The 18923-nt window shown below is 39.3% G+C and overlaps 1 protein-coding gene across 1 annotated transcript in view; it reads right to left on the bottom strand.

The window, feature by feature from the left end:
- Positions 1-18923, bottom strand: part of LOC128733111 (pituitary homeobox homolog Ptx1) — an 89235-nt gene that overhangs the window by 47392 nt on the left and 22920 nt on the right. Inside the window, exon 2 of the mRNA XM_053826726.1 lies at positions 7882-8016. Within this exon, the coding sequence (XP_053682701.1) occupies positions 7882-8016 (135 nt within the window). The remainder of the gene's footprint in view (positions 1-7881; positions 8017-18923) is intronic.

Genomic DNA, 18923 nt, shown 5'->3' with positions numbered 1-18923 from the left:
GAGTTAACTATTTTGAGGAATTGAAAGTTAAGATCTCATTTGTCCATGTTCAACCAATCGATTACAACCCGCTCCATTTCAACAAGAGAGATCATTCAGAGGTCAAAAGTCAATCATTGTAAAATAAACATTGTTTTACAAAAATGTGAAAAAGAATCCACTGCAATCCAGAAAAAAATACTTATAAAAAATTAGGTATAATTATTACAAGAATACCTATTGCAAAAATTGGTTTAAATTTTTATAAAAAGCAGAGCTTGTTCAAAAGAAAAAGTGTCAGCTTGCTTAATCTATGGATTCTATAATACGCTCATGGCAGGAACATAAGAACTCATGACAGGAACAAATGAACTATAAACAGTACAACTGTGGTGCAAAAATGGCGTCAAAATTTGAAAACAAAACATAAATAGAAATAGGAATGGCCCCAAACAGAAACCTAAATAACAAAAAATTGGACACAGAAATAAAAAATGATACAAAATTGTTACAATATAACACCAAAATGATTAAAAAATAGCAAAACAAAAAAAGTGATTCAAAAATTACATAAAAGTGAAACACAATGATACAAGGAATAAAACAGAAATATTGCAACAGAAAATGAAACAAAAAAGATTTCTATGTCTACATCTATGTATTGAAAATAACAGAAAAATGATTAGAAACGATTCAAAAAATATACAAAAATCACACAAAATGATACCGATAATGAAACTATTTTCTTTTTATTTTAATGTGGTTTTAACCAGTTGGTCATTCACCAGATAATGAAACTAAAATCAATAAAAAGGTACAAAAAGAACCAGCAAAATAACCAAAATGCGGCACACCAATGAAAAATCACAAATAAACTGTATAAAAAAGACACTAAAATAATACAATAATATGACGAGTAGACTTTTTTGGTTTCTTTTTATTAAAGATGGAGGAGTGTTTGGTGAGGAAGAATGATAGACTGGATGATATTACGAAACTTCGATGTGAGGCCAAAAATATATTGCGTAGTTCAATTACTGATTGGGACTCTAGCTCACACTCTTTCGGTTTGCGCCCAAATGTTTGCCCGATGGCTGATTTTTTTTTAATAAATACAAAAATTACACACAAATGACATACTGATGACGCAATATTCCAATTGCAATATTCCTTGGAAATTGACTTAAAACATCAGGGGGCAAAAAAATAATTTGTAGAATATGAGTTACATTTTTTTATAAAATCAATTGTCTGTGGACTCTACAACCTGAAAAACTCACGAAAAAACTAGCACGAAACAGAAATGGAAATTCAAACAATGGTATACAATGGTATACAATGGTATAATATACAGAAATGACATTAAATGGTACAATAATGATACAAAAATGAGACCAAAATGATACAAAAATAATAGAAAACTGATTCAAAGACGATTCAAAATTTGGGCAAAAAAGACATGAAACGATACAAAGACAACACAAAAATAACGCAGTAATGATGCAAACAAAATTAAAAAGGCACAGAAAGGACCCTAAGCAGACACTAAAAAAACAAACGCAACGCACAAAAATTATATCAAAATGATACAAATAACATTACAAAAATAACGCAACATGAAAAAAGAAATAAAAAACCAAACAAGACACAATTATAATGAATGAATGAACGAACAATGATTCAAAAATGATAAAAAATGAGGTCAAAAAAATACAAAAGTAATAGTAAAATAATAAACAAACGACACCAAGATAGGAAAATAACAAAAAATTCAACACAGAAATAAAAATATGCATCAAAAATAATAGTAAAATTGATACAACATAATACAGCAAACGATAATGAACTTAAAGCCATAAATAGACACAAGATGGACCCCAAAAAGACAAATAAATAACAGAAATAATAAATGATACAGAAATGATACAAAAATGATAAAAAATACCAAAAACTGATGCGAAAATGAAATAAAAATGACATAAAATGATTTCAAAATCAAGCGAAACTAAAAGAGAATTATAAAAGATACAGAAAGTATCCCAAAAAGATTCAAAATGACAAAAATTACGGGCACATAAATCATGCAAAAATAACACTAAAATGTACACCACATTAACGCAACATGAAACAAGAAATTAAAAGCCAAAAGGAGACTCGAAAATAAACAAAAATGTCACAATGATACAAGGAACCATAAAGTAATCAAAAATAAAACTAAAAACAACAAAAGGCACAGAATGGATCTTTGGGTTCCCGGGCTGGTAAAATAATAAAAAAAAACTAACACAAAGCTGAAAAATATTACAGAAATGATAGAAAAATTTCCCCAACATGATTCAAAAACAACAAAAAAATGGTTCAAAACTACAACGAATGCAAAAATAATGCAAAAATAAAAACACAAAATGGACCCGAAAAAGGCACTAAATTAGTTAAGAAAAGCTATCGCAGTTTTGGAAAACGACACAAACATGGTTCCAAAAGGATAGAAAATACTAATTTCCCCGTGCTTCCCAGTTACCATCGAGGCAAAGACATTCCATCAAGACAACTGGCGCCTCTGCCAAAAGTCGAGAGACAGTAACAACAATGATATCGACCAAGTTAAAGTGGAATTACCACATGAAGTAATTTGCGGTTTCGTCACTAACAAGAATGACATTAGCTGCGGATCGTTTATGTAGGAGTGAGAGGGGAGCGAAGAGTGGAGGAGAGGATCCGGGAGTTTGATATTTGATGTTGTTGATATTATTCCTACTGCAAACAGCCTCAGCGAGGGCCTAAACGAATGTCAAAAAATCTTTATATGTGTACGTGGTGGAATACTTCATACTAGTGTCCGTATATTAGCATATGGTTGTACACAAACACGTATGCAATGCATTGCCACGCGCGCATACATCTTTTCCCAACAATATATGTAGGGAAGGGTGGGTCAGCAGCTTTCTAAATTCAGCCTATTTGCCTTTTCTTTCGCCAATAAAAATACTTTGTCGACATACAATTTTAATATGTTATAACTATTTTCTCAAGACAGTAAGTAATCTACTATTTTTTATTCAAAGAACGTCAAAATCATCTATCCTTCCACTAGAACTAGGCCATAGGCCGAAAAATTAGATGCCATCGCTTAATGGGCTGAAAATACCCTCCCGATTCCTACATACAGTTTCAACTTTTGTCGGGAGGGGTGCGCTGTTGCTTCTGTTACCGTAAAATGGGGTGACATTGATCAGTTCAGGAAAGCTGGTAGAAGTTGTTTATTTCACTGATTTATGACAATGTTCTAACTGAGCAATGTTAACCCGATGATAAATGTTACCCCGTTTTACGGTACTGGTCATTTGTATGAGAGCAAGGAAGAGATGCCATCCTTTTTGATGGAATGTTTTTGAGCGAGATATGATGCACAACTTCCAAGCCAATAGTCGTTTGTTCGAATCGCGGTTGGACGATACAGCTAGATAAACTTAATAGGATCATTGCACTAGCCCCGTAGTTGTCCTGTACTCTAACAGTCGGCTAAGAAGTTTGTCGATAAAGAAAGTCCAAGTCTTTAAAGACGTTTAAGTCTAGGACTTTGCTTTTCTAACACAAAATCCGTATGAAATTATGTAAAAATAATGCAATAACGACACAAAAATACCTCAAATATGATATGTACGAATGAAAAACCAATATAAAAAGAGCGGAAGTTGGGAGAGAGTGAATCTGTAAAACCCTTATTACATTTGATAAAACGCCCAAGTTTATCAACAGACGGAGTTCTCAGGATTCAAAGAAACGAATCAAAGAAACGTTATGAAACAAGGTCGCGTTATAACTACATTTCATCAATTTGTTTGAGAAGTGGTGTGCAAATGTACGACCTGTTTCAAGTGTCAACAACAGTGAGCACATGTTATACCGTTATCTGGGTTGATCTATCATCCTCAGGTTACATTTCTACCGTGAGCGGATTTGTGGCATATCCTGAACCATAAAAATAGCAAACAAAGCGATAAGAGTTTCTTATTCTAAGAGTTTACACACCAAGGATTTGAAAAATTGTCACTATGAAAGCGGAATTAATTTGTGTCACTTTTTGGCCATGCCTCCGCATTTCGGCGGAATCTGGGAAGCTAGAGTCAAAACTAGCTGTCGAATCAGAGGTAGTCACCTATTTTAGCACAAACTTGTTTTCAAACTCCTTCATTAACCTCTAATTACTATATAACTGTACCCGATCTAGTCATAGTCAACTGTTTCAAAATTCAACTTGAGGTGCAATTCCAACCCACAATTTCAAGTTCCATTTTACGTCCAATTCGAGTCTGATTTCGAGTAAAATTTCAAGTTTCATTGAATCTCCCATTTTAAGGGACGGTTCAAATATGACGTCCACCAAATTTCTGCTTTTTTAAACCCCCCCTCCCCCCTCTGTCCGATTGTGTCACAAAACTCAAACTCCCCGCCCCCCCCCCCCTTTGGACGTCACACAAACTCAAAATAAAAATGAAAAGCGTGTTGAAAGTAAAAGTGGTTTATAAAATTAGCTTAAGCTTTTAAGAGTTAATGTATGATTAAAAAAAATATAGAAAATAACAATTAATAAAAAATAATAACTACGAACAAGGGCTCTAACAACATTCAATTGCAAATTGTTACAAATCAATGAAAAAATGAAGCTTTGGTTTCAATTGAAGTAGCATGGCTCCGCTTCAAAACAAGCTTCAATCTGCGTTGGCGAAGCAGGTTTCACTACATCGTGACGATAGCTTTTAGAGTTCATTATACTTTTCTATCCATTATTTAGTAAAAAGCTAGAAACTTTGATTGCAAATGAACTGAAATTGATGTGTAAATTGATCCTTCAATGTAACACGTGGTCTATCTAGTTAACCGTTATGTGTTCGGCTGGGTACCCGGGTACCTTTTGAGACTTTATAGCCTCGAAAAACAAGGTTTACGACAACTCAGCCAGCTAAAACTCGTAGAATGCTCCTAACTAGTGGGAATAAACCATTTGTCATCAACAGATTGCCTGTAGCAGCAGGGGGGGTCGAAGGGGGGGCCTTCGAATTTTTTTACCCCGTAAGTGTTCGGATGGGTACCCGGGTACCCACCGAAATGAAATGCTTCTAACTTTATCAATTCTTGACCGATTTTGGATCTTAAACCGTCAAAAGATTGGAAAATTTGTCTATTTTTAGAGCATGAGACTTACCAAGCCTGGGACCACGTCTGGTTTCCGTAAATCCGGATCTCCGGGACCATGTTCCGGATCCAAAACAAATGTGTACAATTGTCAATAAAACCACACAACATTGGTATCAAAATTCATGAAATCACTCCAGGAGTTGATGTTTATCCATTTTGAGTCCATTCAACTTATAGTCTTCGGAATGGCCACTCCGGAGCAGGTTCCTGTGGGGCCTTACGGAACCGCTAACATATTTGGATAGAAAACCCTAGCAATATGTATATCAAAATTCACGAAATCACTCCAGGAATTGAGTTTTATCCATTTTAAGTTCATTTGATAAGCTGTCCCTGGAATGGCCACTCCGGAGCAGGTTCCTGTGGGGCTCTATGAGACCAGTAACATGTTTGAATGAAACCCTAGCAATATGTATATCAAAATTCGTGAAATCACTCCAGGAATTGAAATTTATCCTTTTTGAGTTCAGTTAATGACATGTCCTTGGAACGGCCATTCTGCGGCAGGTTCCTGTGGAGCCTTATGAAACCATTAACATGTTTGGATAGAAACCCCAGCAATATGTATGTCAAACTTCATGAAATCACTCCAGGAGTTGATTTTTATCCACTTTGAGTCCATTTGATGAGTTGTCTCCAGAATGGCCATTCCGGAGCAGATTCCCGTGGGGTCCTATGAGGCCACTAGCATGTTTGGATAGAAACCCTAGCAATATGTATGTCAAAATTCATGAAATCACGCCAGGAGTTCATTTTTATCCATTTTGAGTCCATCTGACAAGTTGTCCCCGGAGTGGCCATTCCGAGGACAACTCGTCAAATCGACTTAAATGGACAAAAATCAATTCCTGGAGGGATTTCATGAATTTTGACATACATATTGCTAGGGTTTCTACCCAAACATGTTAGTGGCCTCAGGGCCCCATGGGAATCTGCTACGAAGTGGCCATTCCGGGAACCACTCATCAAATGGACTCAAAGTGAATAAAAATCAACTCCTGGAGTGATTTCATGAAGTTTGACATACATATTGCTGGGGGTTCTAACCAAACATGTTACTGGTCTCATAAGGCTCCACAGGAACCTGTTGCGGAATGGCCATTCCGAGGACATGTCATCAACTGAACTCAAAAAGGATAAATTTCAATTCCTGGAGTGATTTCACGAATTTTGATATACATATTGCTAGGGTTTCTATCCAAACATGTTATTGGTCTCATAGAGCCCCACAGGAAGCTCTGGAGTGGCCATTCCGGGGACAAATCATCAGATGGACTCAAAATGGATAAAACTCAACTCCTAGAGTGATTTCGTGAATTTTGATATACATATTGCTAGGGTTTCAGTCCAAACAGGTTAATGGTCTCATAAGGCCCCACAGGAAACTGCTCCGGAATGGCCATTCCGAAGACAACTCGTAAAATGGACTCAAAATGGATAAACATCAACTCCTGGAGTGATTTCATGAATTTTAATACCAATATTGTGTGGTTTTATTGACAATTGTACACATTTGTTTTGGATCCGGAACATGGTCCTGGAGATCCGGATTTACGGGAACCAGACGTGGTCCCAGGCTTGGTAAGTCTCATGCTCCAAAAATAGACAAATTTTCCAATCTTTTGACGGTTCAAGATCCCAAATCGGTCAAGAATTGATAAAGTTAGAAGCATTTCATTTCGGTGGGTACCCGGGTACCCATCCGAACACTTATGGGTGTTAAATTTCCCGTACACATAACGGTTAACATTGACAAATTGTGCCTGACTTTCAAGCGCCGTCAGCTGGAACAATAAGTTGGAAAATCGAAATAAATCAATGAGTGATGAATGACTGAGAAACATTTTTTTGCTGCCTTTTGATGAAAATGCAATTTTTTTTCGACGGATGTCACATTTGCCTAGACCCCCTCCCCCCCCCCCTTTGTCACAACCTGTCACAAAATTGACACCCCCCTCCCCCCCATAAGCAATGGACATCATTATTGAATGATCCCTAAGTTTAATTTAAACTCCTCTTTCAAGTCCAATTTCATGTCACAGTACAAGTCCTATATCATACATTAGCTCAATTTTAAGTATAATTCAAAGTAAAGCTTCTAGTCACAGTTGGTCTAAAGTTGATTCTAATTTCTTGCTAATTCGAAAACCAATTTCAAGTAAAGTTAAAAGTTAAAATTTAAGTTCTATTTCAAGTCCAATGTAAAGTAAAGCTTCGAGTTTAATTTCAAGTACAATTGCAAGTCCGACTTAAGTTTCATTTCAACGCCTCTTTTTTGTCCAATTTCGTATCCCAATTCAAGTCCTAGCCTGTCTGATTTCAATTTGAATTTGAAGTCCAAATTCTAGTCCAATGTACACTTAACCTCCAATCCAGTTTTCAGTTTCTTTTGAGGTCAGGCTTCTAGTCAAAATTGACTCACATTGAAGTCCAGTCCCAGTCCCAGTCCCAGTCCCAGTCCCAGTCCCAGTCCCAGTCCCAGTCCCAGTCCCAGTCCCAGTCCCAGTCCCAGTCCCAGTCCCAGTCCCAGTCCCAGTCCCAGTCCCAGTAGAATACGAAATACGGGACAGTCCCAGTCCCAGTCCCTGTTCCATTCTCATTTTTTGGTTATCATATTATAAAGTTTGTAGTTATCTTCATAAAATTTCGTCATTTTAACAGAGAAAAAACAACATCTACTTGTTTGTTCTGTGCACTACTCACCGTCATGCTTTCGATCCCGATTACTCCGGTTCCGCACCGTCGACGACTGGAAGCCCATCTGCGTGTGGTCGATGCTGGTAACGGCTGACATTGCACTATGACTATTATCACGAAAATCACCCGTCTCGGCCCACACTGCAATGGAAGAAAGGAGAGAAAAAAGCGCGCTGGTTTTAGTATCTCTCTACACGGCACGACAGTAGCAGCAGTGCATTACACGACAGACAGAAGGTGTGCTCTCTAAAGTAATTTAATTCTGGCTAGATAATGCGAGTCCACTTGCTACGCTCCACGGAAGCACCGGATGCTCGAGGTAAGCTACTATACCAGGCACGGGAAAGTTACTTTGTTCGAAGATGCTTGCGGGCAGATAAAATTGATATTTATGGATTCGCTATGTGCCGTATTAGCGAGCGATTTTCAACGGCTTACTAAAATGTCATCAAACGATTAAGACGCAATGAAACGCCAAACTTAACAGCAATTTACTTTCCCCATCCCGGCCTCTCGGCCGTTTAGTGGAAACTTACCATGTGACAGGCAGGCAGGCAGTCAACAAATTGGCCGCCTCGTAAATAACTCAAATCTTAAACGGCTGATGAAACAGCAAATTATCCAGACAATCTGCGCCCGATAATTGACCGACATGCAGTTCGTTCGTTCCTCTGCACGTTGCACTTCACCTCAGCGCAGATCTCAGGCTGATCGTCGTCGTTAATGAAAAGAGACACTTATGAGGCGTGGACAACATACCCAATCATCGTCAAACAAGATACACCAGTTACAAATGCTACGCCACCAAGGTTGCTGCACGCCCGGGGCATGCCGGGGAAAAAATGTCACTTTCGAACAAGGAACCAATAAATCTTTCCGTCTAGGTCTATATAGCAGCGCGCCGTTTATCTCCTGACATACGACAGAGCAGGAGCAGCCTGACGCATCGCAACAGGAGCACTGCTGCTGCAGCAGCAGCAGCCGCAGCACCAAGGAAACGGGAGGAATAATAAAAACGCACGTTAGAATGACAAGACGAGAGACAGTCGGGAAAAATGTCCCGCTACAACTGCGAACGAGCATTCCGGACAAGTGTTAAATGACAGTCTTTAAAAATTGTCTCCGCCGCAGCCGCGATCGTGTGGAAACTGGAAAGCAACCAGAAAAAAAGAGGAAAAACAAAAACAGGGGCGCTGCTGACGATAATTTGTAGTGGCGTGTAAATTTACATAATTTTTAACACGTTTTTTTTTGTTCTTCTTGCGCCTGTTGTTTTGTACCGTTTCATCGGCTCGGTTCGGTATGGTTCGGTTGTCCGGAACACGGGTCGAATCTTGTTATGGGAGAAATATTTCACGGACCAAGCTGTCTCGGTTTTCGGGAGATTCTGACAAAACGTGAACATATGTGTGGTTAATATTTCATCGCTCTGTGGCGGTAGCGGGCGAGTATACAACGGGATGATGGCAGTGGTAGCAGTTTTCAGGTCTGCAATTGGGTTTTCTAAATTTTGGTAAAGAATTTTGTAGGTAGTTCCAACGATAATGTTTTGGAGCTAGAATTGTTGTTTTAACCAATACTGATTTCAACTTAAACAATATCGAAATTGACCCTGAAATTTATACAGCTCAATGAGAAACAATGGCAGATGTTTATCCAATTTATTTCGCATACCACATCCGGTGCACCACAACTGGAAATGCATTTCATCGCCTTTGATTGGAACATATTTCAAACGCATCAAAACGCACACCGAAAACATAAACAACCCTTCAGTGCCATCGGGAAACCTCCGGCCCGGGTGAAAGGGTTGATCAATTTGTCAGCATATAGAGCAAATGGAAACTTTATGTTTATGTGTCCAGAAGCTCCGGAGCAAAAGTCAGTCAGCCCTTTAATGGTCGGTCGCCGACAACAGTGCTATCACAATATTTTGGTCATCAATTCTATGCGATGTGCTCGATGCTCTCGAGCACTAACCAGCTATCAGCAACAGCAACCCTTTTTGTTCCGTCCAGGAATCCCACTCCTGGGCCTGGGGTAGGACCATATGTGTGCGACATTGGTGCACCCCGAAATGTGCGTTGCGGTTAGCTGGTTAAATTTTGATAAAATGTGGTTCGATTTTTGCACTTTTGATGGCGCAAAATGTGGTTTTAGATTTAGGTTACTCACTCACTGTATTGTTAATTTAGGTCTTCGGCGTAATTGTCCGAGGGACATTCATGACGATCCTCGCGTCACGTCGCACTACGCTGCTACGGTGGTGCTCGATAGCTGTGACACTTGACTTTGCACTGCTGGCTGCAATAGGGATTCGATGGCCGACGCGTCGGCCGGCAGCGAGCGACAACATAATTTATGTTTACCGAACCCATAAAACTATCAATAAATTATTTTGATGTTTTAACACCCTTTCTTGTGGTTTTTCCGCACACACGGTTCAGCCAGCCAGCACAGAACAGCTTCCACCAATGTTCGCGATCCGCAGGCACCGCCAATAGGTTGGATTTTTTTCCCACTCTATCTCTCTCGGTTTTCATGACAACATCATTACAAACCACATGATGACGGCTAGCAGAGAGCACTGCCAGCCTGCTTCGTTGTTGTTGTTTTTTTCTGCGATTCAGCATGGGATTGTCGTTTTTTCCCTGCCTCGGATTCGAATGAAGGTAAAAAAAGGAATCACAAAGAAACACACAAATTCACACTTCATTGAAAATTAATTCGCGTAATGATTATTGTAACTGTTATTGCGAAAAAATCTGTTGTCGGTTTCTCCGGCTGTTACGATAAGGACTATGTACAGGGTACTCTAGAGAAGGTTAAAGAACATGTGGGCTAGCATGTGAGTTCTGCCACAACCACTAAACTTTTGTTTTATTGGGATAAAAAAATATTGTTATTTGATAGAGTATCTTCATTCAATTTTTTACCGAATTCCAATGAGAACAGGAATACTTTAGCTGGGGTAGCTCTTGCCGTATCAATAATTTCTGTCAAAGGCTTGGAGTTGGCTACTTTTGATGAAGAACGTTTCTCTCGTTTCAAGCCCGCTCGCCAGATCACACATTTAATAGCGATGTTGAATAAAAACCCTTGCCGCAACTCTCTGTGCGATTCGGAAGGACTCGAGAGTGCCACTGAAAACCATACCTAGAACATCACTCACTCCAAGATAGTTCTAATCTACCGCGTCAGTTTGTCCGGAAAACCATTCTCGTCCATTACTTGTCATAGCTATTTGGGCTTGACCGAATCGTATGCTGCCCTTAAATCCACAAAAATATTATACACGATGTACTCTCGACACTTCTGGACGATTTGTCGGAGAGTGAAAATTTGATACGTAGTAGCACAGGTCCCCATAAAACCCACCCGATATTGCCTTAGGAATTCTCTTGCTATTGAAGATAGAAGAAGTAACAAAATCTGGGAGAGCCAGATCACCTTGCAAGCGCACTAATTACAGCAGTCGAGCCGATCGCCCTTATTGCAGATTGAACAAACACCTTCCATCCAATCCTCCGGTAGTTTCTCCTCGTCCCAAATACTCGAAATTACTCTGTGAAGTATCGTACTAGTGGTTCTTGGCCATTTTCGTAGAACTTTGCCAAGAGTTGGTCCTTTCCGGCGGCTCGGTTATTCTTCAGCTGAATGATTTCTCACCGGATCTTTTCGAGATCGGGATCCAGGACGCTGAATTCGTTTGCAGGCATTCTTAGATAAACCAAATTTGACATGTGACTTTGAGGCTCGGAAAGCGACCCAGTCAGCATTTTCATATGTATAATTAGATTGCAAATAAGAATTACGTACTGATATGTATCCAACAAAATCGTATTTGACGCGTAAAAGCCGCTTCTTCGTACCATTTTGGAGGCGATATACGCACTGAGGAATAATTTTGAGCGATACAATTATATAGGTATGTCAATACGATAAGATCCGATTAAGCACTACCAGCTACATACAGCTATACAACTTTGTGCTGAAAATAGTATGTTTGTCAGCTACTAGCATTATAAACGATGAAATATCAACTTGTGCGCGCTTTATTAGGCTTTATTTATGGATCCGAATTTGTTAAAAGATATTTACGATAATTTTCGTACATTGATATACGAGTTGATGCTGGGCATTGCTGGCTGGGGAAGGCTGTCCACCGACCCATTACAAAATAACACCCAAAACAAGTAAGAAAATAATATTCATGGAAAGTAGTCGTTTAAGAGTACTATAAACGTACTTTGAAAACATATGTCGTTATTATTAAGGTTTTGAGACGTTTTGTGGTAACAATAAATTTATTTGACAGCTCATATAAAATGTATAGGGTAACTGGTGGTAAAATGCCCAGTCGGGGCAAAGTGCGCCGCTATCATATTTCATGAATTACTCACTTTTAAACTGTAATTAAGGTGCCAATCGCTTCTATTTTACATTACAAACTTGTGTTGAGCATATAAGCTTTCTAAATTACATAAATCCTTTGAAAAAACAAAAAAATTATTTGCCGTCTTATTTCTTACAATTTTCGCAACTTTTTTCGTAAGACATTACGCCACCAATAAACAATATTACGTATCTGTAAATGGCTCTTGTTTTGGACAATGGTCTCGGTATCCAGCAGGCAATGTAAAATTGCTCAATTGAATTATAATTTATGTGATTTAAACGATTTTTTTAAACAAGTTCTAGCGGGGCAAAATGCGCCGTGAGAAGCATGAATATACTTGCAGTGCAACCAAACGTTAATCGATCTAGTAGCCCATACACTTTTAGGCAAACGTCAAAATGTTGGTAAAAGCAAAAGGCAAAGTGTTGTTTTAATTCTGATTCGCTCCGAAAAACCCGGTTAAGATGTCGCGAAGCTACATAAAAAACCCACCGCCGGTCTTGGCCGGAGCCTGCCACTTGCGGCGGTAGTGAAAACCAGTGAAAAACAGTGAAAGACGCGTTGCCGGCAAGGTACCAAGAAAACCCCTTGTGTGATATCTTAGCATCGACCGCTCCAGCGAAGATGGACCTGGCGATTGCAAAACCGCGATCCGGAATAACAGATTTAACAAGTAGGTAGGTCCTCACGCTGTTCTGAGTCGTGCCGGGTTTACATTGAAATAAAACAGACAGCGCATTTTGCCAATTTGTTGTGGTGCATTTTGACCCTTTGTTGTGGCTCGTTTTGTACACACCTATGCGCATTTTACCCCTAACGAATCTGAAAACAAATTTTCAAATGCCTTATATAATTTCACGATTTAAACGTGTTTTATTGATTTTTATGCTTCAGGACGAGCATGTTAGGTAGAAAACTGTTCTACTTTAGGGTTTATAGTCTAGTTTCTGGAAATGCATTCCACATTGATGAATAATATGATATTCTTCTTAACGTGGGCATTATACCCCCAGTCCCCCTAATGATTGTTTTGTCAACATGTCAACACGAAGCTTTTTATTATGTCTCCATTACTAAATTTAAACTATTGGAAGAACAAGTTGTAGCTTAGCTATAATAACGTTTAAAATTGGTATGAAATAACCTGACACATACTTCTTGCAATTATTGTTTCATTGGACTTCATTTTTTGCGCTTTTCAGGTAACAGAGAAGTTCAGAACTTGTAATGTGATGTAATGTGTATGTAATATTATACTGTTCTATAACAAGCTGTGTTGCTTGGGTAGCGTGACAAGCGCTAGTAGTAACATCGGTAGCAATAGAGCTTCCTCTTGGCACCTCTGCACAAAGCAAAACCCTACCGGATGTAGTCCTACTTTACGATTTTCTGAACTATTTGCCTATGGCCACTTCGCATTAAAGTTGAGCTGGTGAGAAGACCATGGCTAACGTATATTAAGATTAAACCAGGAAAATCCCATGGCCAATTCGTATTAAATTGACCCGGTGAGAGGACCATGGAAAAGCCCATGACCATTGCGCATTCAAGGTGAGCCGACGAGAGGGCCATTGCCAACGTAAATTAAGACTGAACCGGCAAATGCCCATGGCCAACTCGTATTAAAGTTGAGCCGGTGAGAAGACCATGGCCAACGTATATTAACATTGAGCCTGGAAACGCCCATGGCCAATTCGTATTAAATTGACCTGGTGAGAGGACCATGAGTAACATATATTAAGATTGATCCAGAAAAAGCCCATAGCCATTTCGCATTAAAATTGAGCCGGTGAGAAAGCCATGGCCAACGTGTAGTAACATTAAGCCAGGAGAAGCCCATGGCCAATTCGTATTAAAGTGGAGCCGACCAGAGGGCCATGACCAACGAATATTACCATTAAGCCTGGAAACGCCCATGGCCAATTCGTATTAAAGTTGAGCCGGTGGGAGGACCGTGGCTAACATATACTAAGATTGATCCAGGAAAAGCCCATGGCCAATTCGTATTCGAGGTGAGCCGACGAGAGAGCCATGACCAACGTGTATTAACATTGCGCCTGGAGACGTCCATGGCCTTTTCGCATTGAAATGGAGCCGTCGAGAGGGCCATGACCAACGTATATTAACATTGAGCCTGGAAACGCCCATGGCCAATTCGGATTAAAGTTGAGCCGATGAGAGGACCATGGGTAGCATATATTAAGATTGATCCAGGAAAAGCCCATGGCCATTTCGCATTAAAATTGAACCAGCGAGAAGGCCATGACCAACGTGTATTAACATTAAGCCTGGAAACGTCCATGGCCAATTCGTATTAAAGTTGAGCCGGTGAGAAGACCATGGCCAACGTATATTAACATTAAGCCTGGAAAAGCCCATGGCTAATTCGTATTAAAGTGGAGCCGACGAGAGGACCATGGGTAACATATATTAAGATTGATCCAGGAAAAGCCCATGGCCAATTCGTATTCAAGGTGAGCCGACGAGAGGGCCATTACCAACGTATATTAAGATTGAACCGGCAAAAGCCCATGGCCAACTCGTATTAAAGTTGAGCCGGTGAGAAGACCATGGCCAACGTATATTAACATTGAGCTTGGAAACGCCCATGGCCAATTCGTATTAAAGTTGAATCGGTGAGAGGACCATGGCTAACATATATTAGGATTGATCCAGGAAAAGCCCATGGCCATTTCGCATTAAAATTGAACCGGCGAGAGGGCCATGACCAACGTATATTACATTGAACCGGGAAAAGCCCATGGCCAATTCGTATTAAAGTTGAGCCGCTGAGAAGACCATGGCCAACGTATATTAACATTAAGCCTGGAAAAGCCCATGGCTAATTCGTATTAAAGTGGAGCCGACGAGAGGGCCATGACCAACGTATATTAACATTGAGCCTGAAAACGCCCATGGTCAGTTCGTATTAAAGTTGAGCCGGTGAGAGGACCACGGCCAACATATAATAATATTGATTCAGGAAAATCCCATGGCCAATTCGTATTCAAGGTGAGCCGACGAGAGGGCCATTGCGAACGTATATTAAGATTGAAACGGAAAAAGCCCATGACCAACTCGTAAATAAAAGTTGAGTCAGCGAGAAGACCATGACAAACGTGTATTAAGATTGAACCGGGAAAACTCATGGCCAATTCGTATTAAAGTTGAGCCGGCGAGAGGGCCATGGCCAACGTATATTAAGATTGAGCCGGGAAAAACACATAGCCAATGTATATTTAGGTTGAACCGGCAAGAGACCATGGTCAACGCGCATTAAAGGTGAGTTGGGAAAAGGCTTTAACCGACTCAAATTAGAATTAAGAGAGGAAAAACCCATGGCCAAACCATATTAAGGTTGAGTCGGAAAAAGCCGATTGCCAACGGATATTGAGGTTGAGTTGGAAAAAATATTGGTTAGAGTTGAGTTGGAGAAAGCCCAAGACTAGGACCTATGAACCTATGATTGAGTCGAGACGAGTCCAATGCACAGTGGTCCAAAAGAGTGAAAAGCGGAACATTTTTCTTAGTGTCTTTTGCTTTCATTTTATCATTTATGGTCTTCAGCACTTTTGTTCGTATGAATATCCCCCTTAATCTAAAACTGTCAAAAATTCGTCATCGCTTACTGTAATGAAAATAAAAAAATAACTTACGTGTTAGGAAATATGGACATAGTTTTTTCGGCAAAGTTGTGAATATTGTAAAAACAAGCAACTTTGTGCTTTGTTTGTTGAGCAACGAGTGCTGAACTATAGGGAATATTCTTTAAAACTTGTTTAAAAATTGGTTTTTCATACTTAGCTTTTGTTAGTTGCATTTTACAAGCATACAATGTTCCAGGCAATTATCGCCTAGAGCCATATACTCTTGTAAAATGCAACCAACATACGCTAAATATGAAAAACTTTTTTTTTTAAATTTCCAAAGAAAATGCTCTACAGCTCTGCACTCAATAGAGATAGAAATGTCATTTCTTTAGCAAAATTGTTTATCATTATATTTTCTATAACTTTGCCGAAGAAACCATGTGTCTATCTACGAACACAAAAAAATGGACGTATATCGAGCCTTTCGCGAACGCGAAATACATTAAACGTATGCTTGCCGTACACTCATTTGGGTGGTTGGGGACAAGCGGAACCCATACAAGTATATAGTACTCGACTTAAGCTTTAAGATGAAGCGCTGATTTCATAAGTCCGCTTGCCCTATTTTACCCCATGGGCTCGTGAAACTATGGAAATTTAAAGCTTGAATATGCGATAACTTAGCAAGTAAAGGTCCAAAAGATTTGCGGTCATCTGCAAAAACGTGTATTTTGAGAGCTTCGATAATTGCCTAGAACATTGTATTCTTGTAAAATGAAACTAACAAAAACTTAGTATGAAAAACCAATTTTTAAAGAAGTTTGAAAGAATATGCCCTATAGGTCAGCACTCGACAAAGATAGAAATTTTATTTCTTCAGCAAAGTTGCTTGTTTTTACAATATTCACAACTTTACCGAACAAACTATGTCTATAATTCCTAACACAAAAAAGTTATTTTCTTTTATTTTCATTATAGTAAGCGATGACTAATTTTTGACAGTTTTAGATTAAGGGGGATATTCATACAAGCAAAAGTGCTGAAGAACATAAATGATAAAATGAAAACAAGAGACACTAGGAATAAAGTTCCACTTTTCGCACTTTTGGACTACTGTGCAATAGCTAATATTTAGAAAAACGGTAAAACGTTGGATAGGTAGAACATCATGAATCGTGACTATTGACTTCAGGAAGGTAATGATACTGTGTTCCACTGAGCTACTGGGTATCAATCATACTGTGTATCAATGACAAGATATGGTAGATACTGTGACAATTATGCGTGTCCTAACAAAGTTAGTAAGTAAGCGATGTATGAGAGTTAACGAAGTTCAATATAACAAACAAAAATAATTTGTAGACTACACCAGCAATGTAAATAATCTATAATTGACCTGTAATAATATCATATATTGAATTATTCATTTTATGCAGGGGAGAATGTGGTATCCTGGAATTTGATAGCTTATTAGAGGATTTTCCTGGAATGAGTAATGTGCGTTAATGGCACATTATTTGGGTAGTTGCCAGTAGCGAGTAAGCGGCACAAAGAAAAAGTATCGGAGTCGGCTGACAGCTTCCCGCGTAAAAGCGAAAGAGCAGTTAGTTGTGTAAGATAACTAAAGGCAGTACATCACACTCTGGACTACGCGTGCGGATAGCGACAAAAAAGACCACAAAAAAGCTCGAATTTGTTCTTCTCGAAGTTTTCAGGGTCAGTTATCTTTAATATTCAAGATTTTAAAGCAAAACCCTATCGACAACATTCGATCCTACTTTCTGATTTTTTGAACCGTTTGCCCTATAGTGCGTTTAGTTTTGACTTTTCTTGTTGTTGCTTTTGTTGTTCGATTAAGATTCACTCTTATAGAAAAGTTTTATACAAGTGTACAAGCATCCAATTTAGGTGATTTTATCAAGCAAAGCATGAAGTATGAGAGCTATTTTTAACAATGAAAAAAATTTCTTTACAACCGATTTACATAATATTCCTGTTCAGTTTTACAAAGCTCTTACCTTCATTTATTTAGCGTTTTGGCAGAAATAATCGCGATAATCAGAACTCCGATTTTTATGTGCGATATCGTAGATTACCTACATTTGGTCAATCGTTGAAATAACAAATGTTTTCAAAGGAGTTCCATATAAAATATATCATCGACACAGTTCGTTATTTGTCATCCTATACTTACACATCGATCAATAAATCGAGTACAATCAAGTCAAGTCTACTTGTTCTTTGTTCCGTAACATCTCAACACAAATGAAACAATATCGATTACATTTTGTCCCTTCAGTTTCAGTCCTCCCTCAGGAAAGTGCTTCCTTCCTTTGGATAAACTTTGGTTTCAATCCAGGAGGATGACGACAATGATGATACTGATGATGATGACGATGATGATGAAGAAGATAAGCACCAGCCACTAGCAAGCAACCACCCGGACTGATTACAATGAGCAACCACAACACAGGGAACAAAAGATCCTTGCCGTGTGGGTTTTTCTGGCAAATTTTATTCACCCTCCCTTTCCGAGGACTCCGTCCGGAGGACTTGTTACGACAGGAAGGGAAACGCCGAGCGACATTTTCCGAATCTCGGCAAGCAAAACACAGCCCAAGCCATATGGGACCAATTTTCTGATCGAATGAGTTTGTGTGCCTTCCAAACTGAGCGGACGACGAGCCGACGTTAGGGTTCGGTTTCGATCCGAAAGATGAGCTCCTCCGAACCGTGTTTCTGCATGTACTGCAAAAGGGTAATCACTGTTATACAGTGTCCTGGCCTACGGCAGGCCATCTTTATCTTCGAACCAGGGCTCAAGATACGATGGACTGTACTGTACGGTATTGTTGAGTAATAAGGAGTGTTACACTAACTGATTCGTAACTGTTCCTTGGGGTCCACTTTGCCTGCCCGACCAAGTGGCATAATGGATGGTTAAATTTCAATTTAAAGAGATGAATGGATGGGGGCAGACGGCGCCGGCGGGTTGGTTTGTTGTTGTTTTTTCACCAGCAAGCTCGGGACAGCTTGAATAAATGTTCCCACGGCACTTA

This window comes from Sabethes cyaneus, chromosome 1 (genome assembly GCF_943734655.1).
Source record: "Sabethes cyaneus chromosome 1, idSabCyanKW18_F2, whole genome shotgun sequence".
NCBI lineage: Eukaryota > Metazoa > Arthropoda > Insecta > Diptera > Culicidae > Sabethes > Sabethes cyaneus.
The sequence above is the reverse complement of the archived record's forward strand: the minus strand, read 5'-3'. Positions and strand labels throughout refer to the sequence as shown.